Genomic DNA, 18,660 nt, shown 5'->3' with positions numbered 1-18,660 from the left:
TAGCCCTGGTACATATAGTGATATTTAACATGAATATGGTTTGTGACTGCAATTGTTTGGCCAATTGTGCAATACACAGCACATTATACAAGTTTGACTACCAGGGGCCATTATTTATATGTCTATTCTATTAGTGAATTCTTAATGTGCACTCAGTGAACTTTTAAAGAACTGATTGGTTTAAATAATTGGCGGCTTGATTGAATCCTTATCAAATTTGGTTTTAAATGTTTGCTATCATGCAAGTTTTACAAAACACTGACTAGCCACAATTTTCTGTTCAAACTCCTTAAAGCCTGAGGGAAACTTGTTTTTGTAAACATCCAAAACACACAATAGAATCCAAAATTGAATAAAAGTATTTTTTGTATGTCAATTAGGAAATCAAACTCATAATGAAAACTTTTCCAAAAGCTGGCAGTTGTGTTCTAGCAGCAGCTTGATGTCACAAACCCGTTAAAGTAATATTAAAACATCAAACTTGAAAGTTTAAAGCAGTTTCATTAGAATTTTGAGGATTGATCTTTTCTTGCTTGCTAACCAAGACACAATGCAGCTGCAAAATAACAAAAACAGAGTGAGCAACAGAATACAAAAAAATAATCATCTTCCCTCACTGAGACACTTATATTGGTTTTTCATCAAAAACTCTATTTCAATTCCCACCAGGCCTCCTCTTTTGTTTATAGCTCTGAGCTACATACAGATTTAACATCTGGTGCCTTGATTAATTCTTGGCAGAGCTAAATGTTTGTCAGACCAAACTCTGGAAAAAGTTTCTTTTACTTTACTTATACTATTTAAAGTATCGTGAACTTTTTTGAATGCACATCCTTTCTAACTTTAAGGGATCCTTACTGTTTTCTGCTTTGGCCGGTGTTTAGGGTTAAAACAGGTTTATAAACTCTCTAACCAGGGCCCATGTTTGAGTGATTCTGTCTCATGTAGAATGCGAGTCTAATCAAAAACCTGCTGTCGTCTTTGTGCAACGTAGCACTTAAAATAAATCGACCCACTCTCCATTTTGGAGTGACGACGGCCCAGTTCACGACACCAGGATGTGGAGTAAACTCAGCTGCCTATCAACTGAACTGCCCAGTTTCCCTTTGGAAAGTACACAGAGTACAGCTCCCCATCGGCTTCTCCTGCCGTCCATCATATGTAATGTGTCTGTCTGGAGAACCAGACTCAACTGCCTGAAATATGTGTCCCTCCTCTGAGATAAACACTATCATCTGTCATTGGTGGAAATGGAGGAAGTGACACTGTGACAGACGGCTACATTTCCTCAGAGGAGGTGTGAAGTGGTGATGTGTGTGTGTGTGTGTGTGTGTGTGTGTGTGTGCAGGAAATGGTTGGTCCCACTTGTCAGTGCTGTGATGATGAAAAACAGATGAGTATCTAAGTTGCAATTTACTTGTTTGTCAGAACAAATATTTTCAGGTTCATTATGGTGATAGATTATCAGAGTAATTTGTTTGCTTGTTTTATCTCATTTAAACTAGGGTGTTTGTGGAGCTTATGCGAATAGGATTTATTATGGTTTGTTTTCTCGACGGGAGAATATCATCTGAGCTGGTTCCTCCTCACAGAGACCTGTACAAGACACAGAGGCAGCTGTTGGTGTGAGATGATTTTACCTAATGACTGCTGAACCTTATTAGTTTTTGTGACAAAATTTGCCCATGAGAAGAGAAAAGAACATCATTGAACTCGGTGAATTAGCAAAATCCATGATAAGGATATGGGGAACAGAATATTATGTTCCCTTTATGGTGTTTTTATAACTTATTAAATTCTGTTTAAGGGGGTGGATTTTTTTTCACTTTCTTAAACATTGCAAGATTGTTTCTTTGACATCTTCACCAATTTCCCAGGAAATAAAGCATGAATTGAGATAAAAAAAAAACAGGTACATTAAGGGGACGGATATATATGAGTATGTACAATTTGGTTCAGCTTGATATAAGAGGACTGTTGGGCCTATGCGCTCTTCGGAGTGCCATTCTAGTTTTGTGTGTACCTAAGAGGGAAATGTAATTATGAGAAAACTATTTACTTTGTATGTAAATGGTTCTGAATTTTAATACATTTTCTTTGATACCGCATTTTGAAAAATGTGTCAAACATTTTTTATTGTTATTGTAAAATGTAAAAAATACGTGCATCGAAATAGCATTGTCTTTTCCTTTCATTTCTTTGCTGCAGAGAAAAGAAAATGTCTCGAACCAGTGGTCTGAAGGTGCTGGACCACGGGATGATTGGACCAGAGGGAGCAGATAACTGCCATAAATTTGTGGACATCCTGGGCTTGCGAACTATCTTTCCACTCTTCATGAAAACCCCGAAGAAGTTGAAAAAAACTGGGGCATCAGAGAAGGAGCATGAAGGTCAGTCACTAGTGTTGTGGCTCATTAGTCCGAACAGCGAAAGCTGCAGTGACATGCATTGTTTTTTGATTGAATCTATTAGTGCTGAATGAAATGTTACAACTAACAGATACAGGAAACAAACCGATGGAAACCAAACCTCTTGGGTAAAATGTCTCCAGCATTTCTGTGTGATAATGACACATTTTAGATATATGGTTTTCACAGGTACAATGAAAAGAGAGATCATTTTCAGATTTCCTTCTTGTCCTGGAAAATCTGGATTGAGGAGTAGTTATAGCAAGTAACTCAAAATATCATTTTTAATTTTTTTTATTGTTATTATTTTATGTTACCTACTTGAGCACAATTTTTTAAATGACTGAGTTGCCAGGATTCTGCTCATACACTTTATTCTTCAGATTAAATTAAACACCTATTCTTAATTAAATCCCTATCCTTATAAGATTTTATGCGGTTAAACCCCTTTTTAAAAAAATATATTTACCATTCAGTTGCTGGATTCACATTGCACAAGGAAGTCACAGGAAAATGAGACATGCATGTAAAATAGTCATTTTATGTCAGTTTACTATACATAGCTGATTGTAGTATTTTTAAATACTATACTAATCATGACAGACTTTTTACTTCTTCTGCTTCTACTTTTATGCTTCGTCTTGTCACACTCGTCTCCTGCAGACACCCTCAATCCTAATCTGCTCATGTATCACGGTCTGCTGCCTCCTCGGCCTGTCAGTTTACTCTATCAATCCAATCTTGATTGATTTTACTTCCTGTGCTCTCAAAGCTCTCCTGGTCACTCTCTCTGAGTGAGAGATAGGAAGCGAAACGAGAGAGAGAGAGCGAGAGAGAGAGATTTGATGTAGACTGAAAGAAAGAGGCAAATCTCATTGCTCTGTGTTTGATTACCTGTGTCGAAAATGAAACCCCTCCTCTCCTTATGTCCGTATTAATTAAGTTTGATACATCCGGAGGGGCTTCCCAGCCCTGCAGAGTTTATTAAAGGCGTCTTCCTGTCTCACCCAGGGACTGAATGAATTAACCGTCGACCTCCTGGAGCCTCAGGGGGAGGAGTAGTGAAAATAGCTTGTCATAACAGTTAACCCCCCCCTGCCGTGAACCCCCAGGTGTAAGCTACTTATTTGTCTTCAAAACCAACCATGTTATATCTACCAACGTCTGTCTATCTGTATGTAGAATGCACAACTCGCAAACGTTCATCTTCACACTCAGCATGTGTATTCTTTATTGCCCAAGGAAGCTCTATGTCAAATTTTGTGCGATTTGGACACATTAGGTATTTTATATAAATAAAACTACGACAATTGCTAATACCAAGTTGAACATGTCTTCTTCTACGTTCTCTGATAAACTACAGCAGTGGACGGCAGCCGGCAGCCAATAATGTCTGTCCCACCAGATCATTTTGATAATCTGATTTATCTTATTTCACTATATTGGACTGCACAACATTCCTGTTGTTGCTGCAATGCTTTATATCGAGCTGAATTGCAGAGCTTTTATTTTGAAACGTTGTGAACTTGGGTCTGAAGATTCTGGCAATTGCTTAAAAGACCTCTGAAACAACTGACATACAATGTATGAAAAAATAACAGCTGTTCAGTAAGTCATTCAGACTTATATATAAACCACACAAGTGAAAAGTAATAAAGCAAATTAAGTTTCATTTGACAAAAAAAAGACTATAAAATCTTCACTGCATATAAACCAGAACAGAACATCCACCAAAGTAGAACTGTTTGAGGAGGATTCACTAATGTCAAGGAATAATTCTGAAGTAGCTGTGGAGCATTAACACAGGACAAGAGAACAGCACATTCCTGATTGGATTTGATTCCCAACAGGCATGTTTAGAAACTTTAAACTGCTTTTGTGCACCATCAAATGTCCTAGATATCTTGTAGAACCTACTACATATTAAAGTAGTGTCATCACTACCGATGTAAAATAAGTACTGTATGTAATCTAGGCATCTTAAAAAGTATCCAGTTTTAATAGATGCAGAGATGTGTTTATCTACAAATCCCGGTTTAGTGGGATATTTGGTGTTATCAGACGCTCCAAAAAATGATAACATTCATACAACATAAATTTACATATACATACACAATCATGCACACAATCACATACTCCAGTAAGCCTGCATTAAAATAAACATACACCATCAAATATAACTAAAGGGGAAAGTGAAAGCGTATATCTCCGCCAAGGCCTTATGAAACCATATTTAAATCTTCTCGATGTTTATTTGGATCTGTCACAAACTGCACACACACAGATATCAGTCCCCTAAATTCAAAAAAATCTATGAATTTTACTCTGTGAAATTGGGGAATATGTAAAAAAAAAAAGCCCTTTCTCTCATTGTTAAAGAAAGTGAAAAAGATTCCTTGATTCACCCCTTTGTACGTGTTTTGTCCCATCCTTCCACCGAGTTGATGAAATGAAATGCAGTGGGTTTTTTTTATGTAATCCTGCCAACAAACAAACTCACAACATGACAGGGGTGAAAGCATGACCTTTTCAGCAGAGGTAAAAAAAAAAATGAAACAACCTCCAAAAATTTGTTATCAATTCAACCACGCAACATGAGGTCAGCTGGACGGTAAATACAGTGATGGTGGTGCTGAAAGAGAAAGCGATACATAAGGCAGCCACCAGAATTCTCTATATTCAACTTAAAGGCCACAATGTAACATGCACATACATGTTGCCATTGTTTCTGATTTCAGCCGGTGGAGGCGGGGTGCATCATGTCTCTCCTGATTTGTGGAGCAGCTATTGGCTTAATGGGATGCCTGTCATAATATGAGGTGTATTGAGTGAACCCTCCTTCTCAGTAACACCACTAATTGAATATGCAGTGAATCAAGTGGTTCTCCAGAATAACAGAATAACACAGTAGATTAATTAACCATCAGCTGCTTCAAACAAAAGTAATTAGGAGGTAGACTACTCTGTCCTCCAATCCCAAGTGCTCTCTTTCTCTCTCTCTCTCTCTCGCGCACACACACACACACATTCACTCCGTGGCTCTCTCTATCATAAACGTCAAAAGATTCATCCCCGTAAAATCCTTTCTGAAATTGAAACAGTACAAATGACTAGGGATTTTCAGACCGTATTAGCATGCGGAACGACATAATTAATAGAGACATTGTAAATGAATAGAAAATAAGCTCAAACAAAAGGGGAAAAATTCAGTCAGTTTCCTGTGATATTTCCCCCCCCCCCCTTTTAGCAGCCTGGACTCGAACCTTGTCAGTGGCCCTGACAGTTTAGCTACCTATCATGAATATTCTTGTCACAACGCTGCCATTCACCTTGTTTTTAGGTCTCAGTTTATTGGTGGATGTACTCGGTCATTACCAGTGAAATGACATTGTATGATGGAAATTGGTTGCAGCCGGTTATTATATTTACATGGTTAATGATGCGAGCGAGCATGAGAAGGAACAGAAGTAAACAAATCATTTACATGGCAAAGCCAAATCAGAAAAACGTTTCTTTGTGTGCTTGTGAGCACATGGGTGTTTGTTTGGTAGAGAGAGAGAGAGAGAGAGAGTGCTTTAGGGAGAGTCTGAGGGGGGGGAAAGGAAGTCTTTGTAGCTGAAGTGTGAGACTGCTACACAAACACCTTTTGAGTGTCCTTAACATGAACCTGATCTTTTAATCATTATATTAAATTAGGAATGAGAGAAGATGTCATTTAGTGGGTCTGCAGTTCAAGTCAATTTTTATTTATATCTCCCTCAGTTACAATATGGATAATAGCAATGACGACAGTATTGACTGTAAACATGAATAAAGAATATGATCAAGCAATTTCCAGGTACCACCAAAGCTACTTTCAGACATCAGAACTCCAGATAATCTCCTGAAATGATCTGAAAGTGGGAACGTAGATGTTTCAAGCCTGTGATGCAAAACTGAAAAAACAAAAAACGAAAATACAAATATCTCAGGATAAAAAAAAGAGATGCCTTAGGCAGAGAAGACATGGACGAAGATGTCGTTGTCCATGTGCTGTAAATCAAATAAAAAAGATTTCCGCAGTGTCGTGTTCTGCCTTCTGCTTGCTCTACCTAGACGCCACCCCTGAACTTTTCAGAGATTTACCTGTTGTTGTTTTAAAATTATTTAGAAGAAATATAAAACAAGATGGCAAGAACATGAATAATGGTCCATGGGTAGTCAATGATCAGGGCCTAAAGTGGGGCCTGTATGCTCATGTACTCAAGGGAATAAATAAACAGAGGGTTGGAAGAGATGCAGTGTTTTTCAGAAAGTTTACAGTTATCTCATTGCCAGGACAGGAACTGAGACCAATCCACTGGCAGGAGAAGATTAAAAGGTATTAGACCTGAAGTAATCAAAGAATAACAATAAGGTATAAGTAGCTCAGACAGCTATGAAGAGGCCTACTTATTTATCTTTTTGTATGTAAATAGAAGCCCCACCAAAGATGAAAAGGCCCATGAAAAGGAAGCAAAAATCTGAATTTGGTTAAAATCGTAGATGCAGTATTCAGTACTGTTTGAAGGCTTTGAGTACAAGCATGTGCACATGAGCACACAGAGAGGGGGAGAGCTGGGAAAGGCCATCTGATAGAAATAGAACACTTTTATTAAAAAGATTTCTCCATGAATTATTGCAGTTTCTTGACAAAGATAAAATGTGGAATTTTATCAGCCCATTACATTATCACCATGCAGTATCTCTCTCCTGTTATTACCAAATGGAGATTTAGAAAGCATGACCATGTAGCAGAATATATAAGACCAGATAAGTGTCTATAATGGAGAAACTTGGTTATCTGGATTTAATGATGAAACTTTCATCACATATTTCAGTCAAAAGCACACTATCAAATAACACTCCTTTAATCGTCTCCCCTCCCATCACTGAGTGCCTTTGGAACAGATTGAGATTAATAACATTTTACATGATACAAGTTATCATGTAATCTGTTTTGTCAGAGTCATGCTGTGTAATCCTATTATTAGTGTATTTCACAGGGAGAGATTTGCCGTTAGATCCCTGTGTAAAGACGCATCTAATTAACATCTTCCTCACGCTTGGTCTTTCCTCTGGTGGGAATTGATCATGTTCCATCTCTGTAAACTCATGCTCTAATGAGATATGCTGAGGTATTTTTAGATGTATATGAAATGTTCCAAATCACTCAATATTCTGTTGAACAGATACCCTGTTCAATGTATCACTCTTTGGAAAGAGAAAAGTAAGATAGACCAATGGCATGCAACGTCTCATTCTGAAAAGTAATTGCAATACGTGACATGTTTTATGAGAAATTTTTAATACAAGCTATAATGTCTTTTTTTGTATTAAGACTAGAAATGTGTGAAAAATACTGCTTCTTCTTTTTCTTCTGTCATTAAAGACCATCAGCCATACTAGTGAATTTAGACTTTGTTTAGAAAACTGCACTCTTACCAAAATTAATATACTTTGTTTGAGGGTCTACTTAGCGTCTCCAGAGAACCCAACACTTTCCTGTTCATAATCAACAGGACTTTTCCAGGAACCTTTACCAGAACAGCATTTCTTACATTTTGATCACAGGAATCTGATTCCTGTTTTAGTCCCTGGGCTGTTGTATCTGTCTGCCAAATGTTTCTGTCGAACTAATCTCAAGAACTTGACTAGGAAATGAAATTCCTTGTACGTGTTTATGTTTCCATCTCAATCAGGCAGATCAGGCAAATTTGACTGATGACAGATTTAAAAGGGACAGCAACAAAATGCTAGTTAATTCACTCTATGCATAATACCTCTCTTAACTCTTGTTCTCTCATGCTCACAGCTTGTTCCCATGGTCTCTCTTTCTTTTTTTAAATGCGTAGGAAGGAAACAAACAAACTGTAACTCAGATATTAGAATTTGAGTAGTGGTTGCTGCACTAAATGATTCTGACCAATCAAAGACATTCAGCCCTGGAACTTCATCCACTCATTCATTATCTATACCACTTATCCTATGATGGGTTTGGGTGGGCTACAGCAAATCCTGGCTGACAATGGGCAAGAGCCAGGGTACACCCTGGACAGTTGGCCAGCGCGTCTCAATGCTGACATACAGAGATAAACAACCATTTATGCTCACATTCACATCTACGGACAATTTAAACTCATCGGTCTAATCCCAATCTGCGTGCCTTGGGCTATGGGAGGAAGCTAAAATACTCAGAGAACATGCACACAGACACGGGGAGAACATGCAAAGTCAAAAGTGTGATTGAAATCAATAACCGTCTTGCTGTTAGGTGTGAGTGTTATTTTGTGAAATTTCTAACCCTGGAGTAGGAAGTCAAAACTCACAGATCCTCAAATGGGTCTTTGTCCCTCATGTAGAGTTTGGTCGATTTCTGGTTTTGCCGGTTTGGTTTCGTGTGGGAACTTTATCTGAGTTTATTTTATTCAAACCCACTGAATAAAAATTTGTCATTGCGATAAGTTCTGGCAAATTATAAAATGCATTAGTGATAACTAATATAACAATATGATTAACATAATATTATGTTTTCGTTATAACGGAACCACTAGTGTCTGACGAACCATGTCCAATTTACTGCTGAGATGAGCATGGCACTGGTTGTGTGTGTTCATGTTTTTTGGGGGGGTTATGACAACCATAAGCCCATGGAAAATAATATTGAAATACCCTACAGTTGGTACATTCTGTGACCAGGATGAAGGGCACTGTGCCAACCATAGCAACTTGATCAAACACAAGCCATTAAACTGCTAAAACGTCTGAGTGTAAAGCCAGTGTCGTACCCCAGGATGCAGCCAAACAGCAGACTTGTATGTGGACAGCAGACATGCATCTGTACATACTACAACAAGAAGGTCCCAACACCAGTCTTTCATTGGTGGCGACTGGCCCAGTGTTTATGACACTGTGGAGTCTGTGCCATATGTGCTGAGCTTTGTGCTGTTTTCTCTCTACAGAGGTCTTTTTAAATGCTGCAGTCAATTTAAAATCATAGTTGTTTAAATTATTAATACATGGCTCCCAGGAAAACCTGTGTTAATGTTATTGGCATGTACAACAGTCACCCAAGCAACATTGTTGTTTGACTTTTGTAACAACATCGTGCAACATATTTATCTTGCTTGTGCACATTTTAATTATACATTTGAAGAGATTTTTTCAAGGACCTTTCCTTGCTTTCTTCTTCATCCGTTGGTTTTATATCTGATATTAAAGTTTAAAGCAAAGCATGTAAATGAAGTATCGATTGGACACCTTTCGAAGGATAAATGAGGAAGCTGTTTTGACTCAGCCTTGCCGTCCATCTTGTACCCACAATGTAATCCCGCCTCCACCCCTTCACAAATCTAAACCAAGAGCTCGCTCTTTAGTTTTAAACTCTTTGGGAGAGAACATTCCACAGCCAGCGATCAATAGCCTCCTCGACAGGGCGTGAAGGTGGCGACATCAATTACCACTCGGATCAACTTGATAAAGTAGTGTCCTTTTGGAAATGGCAGTTAGCCTCCCTGTCATTGTGTACAGGAAATACGGTTGTCTACATGAAAATAAGGGAACCTTGGACTAAACCTACCTGAACCCAGAGCTTCGTGTAATACCTGTCATAGCACAGTTAAGTGCATTCAGAGTTTCATCTGCTCTTCTGGATTTACATGGAATGATATAAAACCACAATTTCATTTACTTAAATTACGTGTTTGATAGTAGTGACGTGATTCTGTTTAATTATTAAGAGTTTCAAAACAAGGCTTCGTGCTGTCAGATTTAACAGGGATTAGAGCCACTCTCAAAGCTGGTAGAAACAATTTTCTGTTGAACTTTGTTATGCTTTTTTTCTTTGGTGCAATTTGGCGGATAACTGTATATGTTGAACGATTCAAGAATGACATGGGTGTTACAGCGTTAAGTTTTGTCAGTGTTCAAGTCTTGTGGGTGAGGTTGCTGTGGGTCGTAGAGGATTGCACAAAAGGAGCTAACAGCAAACACGACCCCTTTTTAAAAAGCAGAAATGGGATTGATTCCTGTACTCTTGTTGCTTAGCAACTGCAAAGCCTTGTTGAGAGAGAATATTGACCTCTTGTTGATAAAGTCCAATTACATTTTTTCCCTCCACTCTGTATATCCAGAGATTTTACAATATCACAATCTGCTCTCCCTGTGTGTAGAGTGTGCCGTTCATTCAATATCAGAGAGAAATATTACACCATGTTGTTGCCCAAGGGTGCAGCCCGTCAGTAAGAAGGCATTTGAATGAGATCCTACATAGCATGAATTGGTTGACGAGGGCACTCAATAGGAATAACAATTTTTTGTAGCTAATTTAGTTTATTAACTTGTTTTTCTACCTTCCTCTTGCTCTATTGGCCCAGAGCTGCTACACACACATTTCCATAACCCTGAGAAATGTAATTCAGCCACAGTCACAACCATTACACATGTTCCAGCATGCCCTAAGATGAAAATTGATTCCTAAATTTCAATAACATTTTCTCCTCTTGTTCTGCGCACTCTGTGTAAGAATCCCCATGCCTTACTGGCTGTATGCTGTAATTGCAAACTATCGCGTGCTAATCGATTTGTTCTTTCTGAGGTCTGTGGATGTGACTGTTTGAGACAATTTTCAATAATGGAGGATAAAAGTGCTCATGTGCTAGTTTAAGCACATTCACCTGTTGGGCTGCGTTGGTCAGTGTAATGAGCTTTTTAATGAAGTGCTATCATGTAGGGTGTTTACTCACTGCATGTGTTTGTCTGAGAAGTTAGTGAAGAAAGAAAGAGGCAGTTGTGCAATGTGTTCCGTAAGAAATAATACACATGTATGAAGATTTCATTTGACATTTGATCAAACTAACCTTATGGACCCAGAGTTTGGGACAATAGGTAACAATAGAGCGCTTGCTAATGACCGAAAGAGCAAGGTCATGAATTCAAGTGTCCGAAATTAGTTATCTCCTTCTGGTGTCTGTGCTCGTGCTTAGAGATGAGGGTGAGAACTGAGGAGTTCAGACAACCGCTGCTCCTTTACGTGGAAAGAGGAGAATTGTGGTGGTTCAGGGATCTACTCAGGATGCCCCCTGGGCACCTTCCATTGGAAGTTTACTGGGCACTCCCAACCAGGGTAGACCCAGAACTTGCTGGAGGCCTTACATATCCCATGTTACCTGGGAACACCTTGGGATAGCCCAGGAAGAGCTGGAAAGCCTGGCTAGGGAGGGGGATGTCTGGGATACCTTATTGGCCAGCTACCTCCACGACACTAGCCCCCAAATGCAGAAGATGATGAATAGATAGATGGAAAGCTTTGGAGAATGTTTTAAAGGCTACTTTTTGATATAAAGAATCTTTAAATTTACTCCTCGCTTTTCTCTCCCTAGAACATGTGAGCTCCATCATCGCCTCCATGCTGAGAAATCTCAAGTCCCAACAGAGAAGCCGACTCCTCACTAAGTTCACAGAGAATGACTGTGAGAAGGTACGTTTTCTTCATCTTATTGCTTGCCTCTTCATTCTTCCCTTCTTAAGAGTATTTTTCTTTGCACCTCTTGTTTCTGATTGCCAGCAGATTGCTTCATCAGTATGTCTAAGCCGAGGTATTTGTGCGTCTGATACCCATATGCTTTGGTTGCTGAGGATCTGCTGCTTATTGAATCAGAAGTCCCTACTAATTCAGTACTTAAAAAAGATACTAAAAAGGAATGTTATCGTCTTCTAACAACAGGCGTGTGGGTTTAACATGAATACTTTAGTTACTACAAACGTTAGAACAGTTATGATTATTTCACAAAAGGGATTTATGTATTTGTGTCTTTCTCTCTGCTCTCTATACCTGGTTTGAAGTGAGCATCTAAATTAGATCAAATTATTAATTTGAACAAGGCAGAAATATCTTTCCACAAACATAACATGTAGTCTAAACATGTAGTCAATATATGTACTTTATATGTAATATTATAAAATTATTTAGTGTATTTATCTCATCTTGTTGTCTCTTCTTTGCACTCTCGCTTTTCTTGCTCATATCTCTCTATTTTCACGGTCCTTTAAGGTGCACTGCATCTCTCACTTTCTGTCTTTCTGCTCGTTTATTCTCTCTCCAGGTTGATCGCCTGATGGAGTTGCATTTTAAGTACCTGGAAGCTGTTCAACAGGCTGACAAGAGGATCGAAGGAGAGAAACATGTAAGCGTCTCTCCTTTTCCTTCCATCCCTCGCTCCATCTGTCACCTCCATCCTCCTCTGCACTGTGTCTTTGTGCACTGGCTTCATATTAAGCAGCCTGTCAGATGAATTGATTGATAGATTCACATAAAACGCAGACATTTCAGCTTTGTTTTATTGACCATAAATGACATGCCGCCAAGGAATTGTGTCTGATCAAGACATTGTTAGACATACTCATGCTCTACAGGATGTTTTTTAGTACAAGTGTATGAACACAACCTGACAAACAGTTTGATCCTGTGCCGACTGTCACCAGAGAAGTTCATGTCTAAACCTGATCTGAAACTGAGCTGACGTGTAAAATCAGCACTGCTTGTATTAATAATGACATCCTCTGTTAACAAATGTATTTCATTGACCGTATCAATCAGTTTCTTCCAACATTAAGTTTTTAATCGTACTTGTGTGAATTCCTCCATTTAAGAAATCGATGAAATACATTTGTTTAAGTTTTTATAAACGTCAGCATGTTGCCACCATATTTTTGTAGTTTGTCTCAGCTGTTTTGTTGTTGCTTTTTGTCTTGTTTTGGCTCCACATCAGAAGTCATTTATTAATACCAACACACCTGAAAACTCATATCACATGGACATTCATATGTACTGTGTATGCCAGTTTAAACAGTTAGGACATTGTCTACTTTGCAGTTGGTTGCTTAGTTGCAGAAAATACTAGGAACAAGAAACGGCAATGATGAAAAGTCAGAACAGTCTTTTCTTGGACTGTCGATGAGGTGGAACTGCAACACTCTACATTCACTCCTTGTAGACTGACAGAGAAACTGGGAAGCAAATGCAGGGGACCGTCTCATAGTTTCTAGATGTATGTTTCTGTCCATCCAGACTAACACATGCCCATAGTTTTCCAACTAAAACGGGGCCAAGTTCTCCATTTCAGGTGCTTAAAAACCTGGGTCTTGTAACAGTAAGTGATGTGTTTTAAAATGAAAATTATTACCGTGGATGCAGACTTTTATTGAAACAAAATAGCATCTTACTGAAGTGTTGATAATAATTTAAATTGTAATGGTCCCTGTTATTACATTAAATATTTTTTCACAATAATTTGTTTTTAGAAACATAAATGAAAAACAAGGTTAGAAATAAGCTCTTAAACTTATAACTCAACTTATAAGATAAGTTTAAGAGTCTATCTTGGGTCTCATCTCAGATTTTTTTTAAACCTCAAATCAATACAGTAGGAACAATAACCTTCCATCAGTATTATCTACAGACAGACAAAAACACAGACTCCAGTGCAATCCCATCACACATTTGTGGTTTTCTACAAATAAAGCTCTATTTTTAAAAATTCAAATTGCACCACAGATGCTCAGATATCAACAACAATACCCCTTATGAAAGGTTGGGCTGTGTGATGTTGTCAGCTTTTGGTAGATAAGATGCACAGTTTCACACAGTGTCACATTTAAAGCCATGAGGGAAGAGGAGCGAAAAAACATCACAATCCTGACGATAACAATATGACAGATTACAGAGGAATGGAAAACTTGATAGCTGTGTTTGAGGGTCCTATTGAGCTGCCTGCGTGTGTGTGTGTATGTTCGTGCTACTAGCTAGACAGACCATTGGAGGGATACAAATAGAAGATACGTGGCCAGGCACGGGATAATAGCTCCAACAGAGGGAGAGAAAGAGAGACAGAGTATCCTGTCTGCAGAAATGGAGGAAGCACAGAATAAAGGCAGATATTATAAATATCAGCACAGGAAGTACAGAGTGGACTTAAAAAAAAAAGGGAAATCCAAGAAAAATAGACAAAGGAATTTGAGTGAAAGGGAATGATGAGGAGGGAGAGAGGTATGTGTGGAGAAAGATAAGTGTGAGATTCCTATCTTCAGATGACAGAAGATTAATTTCTCAGACAGACTTCGTGGTGGGATTGTCGAGAAAAGGCCAGACAGTTTGACATTTTCGCCTCTTCTCTTTTTTTCTCTTTTTCTCTCTGCTTCGTCCGTCTCTCTCTCTCTTGTCTCTTCCTCCGGGATGAGCAGATCGTGACTGCGATAACCTGGTGATAAGAAGCCTTGTCTGTGTGTGCCACTATCTTTGAAGCCAGACGGTTAGCTTCCCCCAGTTCAGAGCCACACTGTGAGCCAGGTACATGGGAGGCAGAAAGTGATAAAACACCTATTAATGGCAAAGCAACAATATTTTATTTATTAAAGATTAAAACGGGCTTAAAAAAATCATAGCTTCCATGAACTTTTTTACCAACAGATGTTTCAAGCACAGGACACAAGGGCAGCTGAACTTTTGCCGACTCCTATAAGTCTATTAAAAAAAAAGATACATGAATATTAACTTATTATAAACATATGAATAGATTAGACTAATGTCCTGTCATATAAATAGTCCTGATACAGGTCACAAAATCTCAAACCAGTCTGGCAGTAACAACTACTTAAATTCTTCCATCGAAATTTGGTGTAAGGATTAAGCAATTAAAAATAGTGTCTTAGTTAGGTGAACTACTCATAAAAGAAAGTGGCTCAAGGTAACTCATGTTGCTCTTTAGTGTTGCAGTGTCTCCACAGAATTGACACGTGCTCATGCACAACAGAGCCTGAATGATAGGCTCTGAATGATAGTGTATAGACAGCTGCATTGAATGCCACTCAGGTGTACATACACTTCGACCTATAAGGTCTGTCTGCGTGGACGGTAACAACTTTAGGGACGATGGCGCAAGCAGGCGAGTGGGAGCGACTGACCGAGTTCAAGGCAAATAGTGCTGCAGACAGCTCTACTAGGAATCAATAGTCAAACACTAACTTAGAAATCTCTTGTGTTATTGTGAGAAGTGTACAGAAGTGTTTTGAATCAAATCTGGATACAAGCGATTGAAATGACAAGTGTACATAATGGCCTCAGATGATGGTAAACATTGTGAACTTTACTTTACAGCTGCATCGCAGTGACCCCTCTACATAAACATATTAGCATGCTGATATTAGCATTTACATCAAAGCATTCCCTTACACAGACTTGTGACTGCAGACTCAATTTGCTTTTGATTCAATCATTTTCTCACTTAGCAGACAGTAGAGCTAATGGGACTTGATGTTTCAATCCCTGTGGTAAATCAGTACTTTGGATGTTGGCAGTGGGATTGGATTTGAGAGGTGAAAGGAAGAAACTGTATGTCATTGGGCGCCCTACTTCTTTGACAATTTGTTGATTGGCCCATGACGCCGCGTAAAGGCTTAACGGTAACACCTGGTATCCCAGATACAACCCCCTCACCTCCAAACCCTCATGTCTTCAACTCGCAGCCCAGTTGTTGTCTTGTTTTCCTATTAATTCAGATTTTCTACCGAGTTTTGACAAGGGCTTATTGGATGGAGTAACCCCTCACCTCCATCGATCGTGGATGTAGGGTTAAAATAATACTTCTCTAACTGAAGTATATAAAAGTGATTTCTCCAGAGTGGTGGTGTTGTAGGACTTACCCTTGGACTGAAAACTGGCAATTATTATGGCTGTTTGTGTGGATTTAGTCACACTAAATGGATGATATCTCACTTTCTGTTCTTCTTAAAGGATGTTGATGCTCTCTGTAGTCTGCTGTTGCTTTTTTCCACAACTTTCTCAGACCTCTTTAAAAATCATTGGATATGAATGGAGACGATGAGATTTGAGGGAAATCAATTTGCAATTTTTCCTGCTTTACATTGTTTAGATTTTTTTTCTACTTCCAGGAAGTAATTCTGCAGTTTTTCGTCGTGTAGTGATTTCTCTTTTAGTGTATTTAGTTTGCTGTAAATTCACATCACTTTAATATATTACTGATCCATGTAATTAACCCAGCATGGTTGAGGTTCTACAAGCTACCATGTGTAGCTTGATGGATTGAGCAATGGCGGTAGTTGAATTTTCTCCTAAAACTCTTAATACGGAAACCACTCTGGTGATATTTTAAATCTGCATGAGTCAAAGCTTCAAGCAAATGTCACATGATGTGTTGAATAAGGTGATGTTGACGGCAACCCAGTTCCGTCAGTAGCGCTGTTTTATCTCTCTCTGCTGTGCCTTTTGGTTTTCCCCAGTTAAACCTGTTTTTAAGGGGCGGTAAGCAAAATGTTTTTCCTCCGCAACACATTATCCACAGATTTCTCAGGAGGATAGCAAGAAAAAAGCTGCTGCTGCTTTTTCTCTGCATCTTCAGCTCAGTCCCTTTTTAATAAGCTGCTTATTTTCCTGCCACCTCTCTTCTCTCGTTCTATCCTTCTGATTCTCTCCTCTTGCTTAAAGCTGCTTTTCCATCCAGCTGTACTTTTCATTTTTGACTCCCATACTTGGTCCTGTCCTGTTTCACTATTCCCTCTTTTCCCATCTTTTATTCACCCCAGTCCATTTCCATCCTCCTTCTACGCTTAAGTGTCTTGTTTTCTCTCCCAATGTGGTCCCTTAAATTTCCATATTCTCTTTTGCTACATATTCACTGTTTCCCTTTTCTTGTTTGTAATCCACTCAAATTTTCCTGCATCTTATCCTACAACTTCCATCTGTTTTGTCCCTTTATCTTTCATATCATCTCCTCCCTCCTCCGTCCTCCTTTTCTTTCACTCCCTCCCTCCTCATTCTCGTATATCTTCTCTTGTCCTTACTATATAAGACCTTTGCATTCACCCCTCTCCACCTCTTTTCTTTCAGAACATTCTTTCTGCTCTCTCCTTGTTCCTAACAGCTCCTGGAGATTGATGAAGCTCAGCAAAACATGGCCGAGGCCAAACCTCAATACTGTAAAATGCACAAGAGAGTGCACTTTCCTAGTATCTAACAACCCAGCCTCTCACTCGTGTGCGTGTGTGCGTGCGTGCGTGCGTGCGTGTGTGTGTGTGTGTGTGTGTGTGTGTGTGTGTGTGTACTAGTTTAACATTGCTGACAGTAAACTTTCTCTCAGAAAATTGTGTCGTAAGAATTGATTTTACACCTGGATGTCATATTATGTTATTTTGTTTTGTCAAATGTTTTCCCTCGCTCTCATTGTCTGACTCCTAAGCATACCCAGATTTTAGTAAACTTTTTGTCTGTCGAAGCTTTTTTATCCTCCCTTCATCATTGCTCTTTGTCTTCTCTCAATTTCCATCATCCATCATTCCTTCCATCAGTAGTCACCATTCATTAATTAATTCGTCCTTTCGTTGAGGATGCAGCAAACTGCAGCGCTAGGCTACTGTGAAATTCTGCACTATAACTCAAAGCAGCACATTTGTGTTTGGAATGGTTTATGGTTTGTGTTAAGCGCTTGTACCTGTTAAATCCATCTCATTAGACCAGCTTTATGATTCTTGGATTGCACCAAAATGCCTCTGTGCTCCTTAGTCTAACTCCTACAAATAATGATCGTATGCATCTAATTTGTTTTTCATAAATGAGTTTTGGAGGAAACAATATCATCATTTGTAACAAGGCAATTACATTACAAGGCAATGTGTTGTGTTCCAGTGCAGGAAGCTGTGTCAAGTTGTATAGAGTGGGCGATTGGAAGTGAGAGACACAGTGTCAGTGTAACAGTGTGTAATAATAACACCACAGTGAACATTTTGTAGATATATACACTCAGTGGCCTGTATATTATGTGACAGCACAGGTATTAGTGGAAGAATAGTTTGTTGTCAGGTCTGAGGAATTTAATTATCACAAAGCTTTATGGCTACACAAGCTTGGCCATCACATAGACTAAATGCCTTGGTTGCCAGTCAACAAGAAAATGATGCATACCTTACCTGAATAGAAGAATACTTGACTAACCTTCTGCTGTTGCTTTAGTTATTCTCCATTCTCCATTGTATCTTCCACTCTGTTTTCATGTTCTAGTTCACCTTCTGTTTTAACAAGAACACTGAGCACTGAGCTCAGCAATGTTGTTGAGTTAATTTAGGTTAACAAATAGGCACATTGTCTATTACCGTCTCAATGAAAGTTGCTCTGTGCACACATCTGCTCATGGCATCTGCAAGACAGTCGGCAATAGAACAACTT

The 18,660-nt window shown here is 38.8% G+C and overlaps 1 protein-coding gene across 1 annotated transcript in view; it reads left to right on the top strand.

Annotated features, from left to right (window-relative positions):
- Positions 1 to 18,660, top strand: part of ctnnbl1 (catenin, beta like 1) — a 62,467-nt gene that overhangs the window by 29,027 nt on the left and 14,780 nt on the right. The window contains exons 11-13 of the mRNA XM_035159169.2: positions 2,209 to 2,390; positions 11,807 to 11,904; positions 12,530 to 12,610. Coding sequence (XP_035015060.1) covers positions 2,209 to 2,390; positions 11,807 to 11,904; positions 12,530 to 12,610 — 361 coding nt within the window. The remainder of the gene's footprint in view (positions 1 to 2,208; positions 2,391 to 11,806; positions 11,905 to 12,529; positions 12,611 to 18,660) is intronic.

This window comes from Hippoglossus stenolepis, chromosome 6 (genome assembly GCF_022539355.2).
Source record: "Hippoglossus stenolepis isolate QCI-W04-F060 chromosome 6, HSTE1.2, whole genome shotgun sequence".
NCBI lineage: Eukaryota > Metazoa > Chordata > Actinopteri > Pleuronectiformes > Pleuronectidae > Hippoglossus > Hippoglossus stenolepis.
Note: the sequence above shows the minus strand (reverse complement) of the source record. Positions and strands in the feature narration are given on the sequence as shown.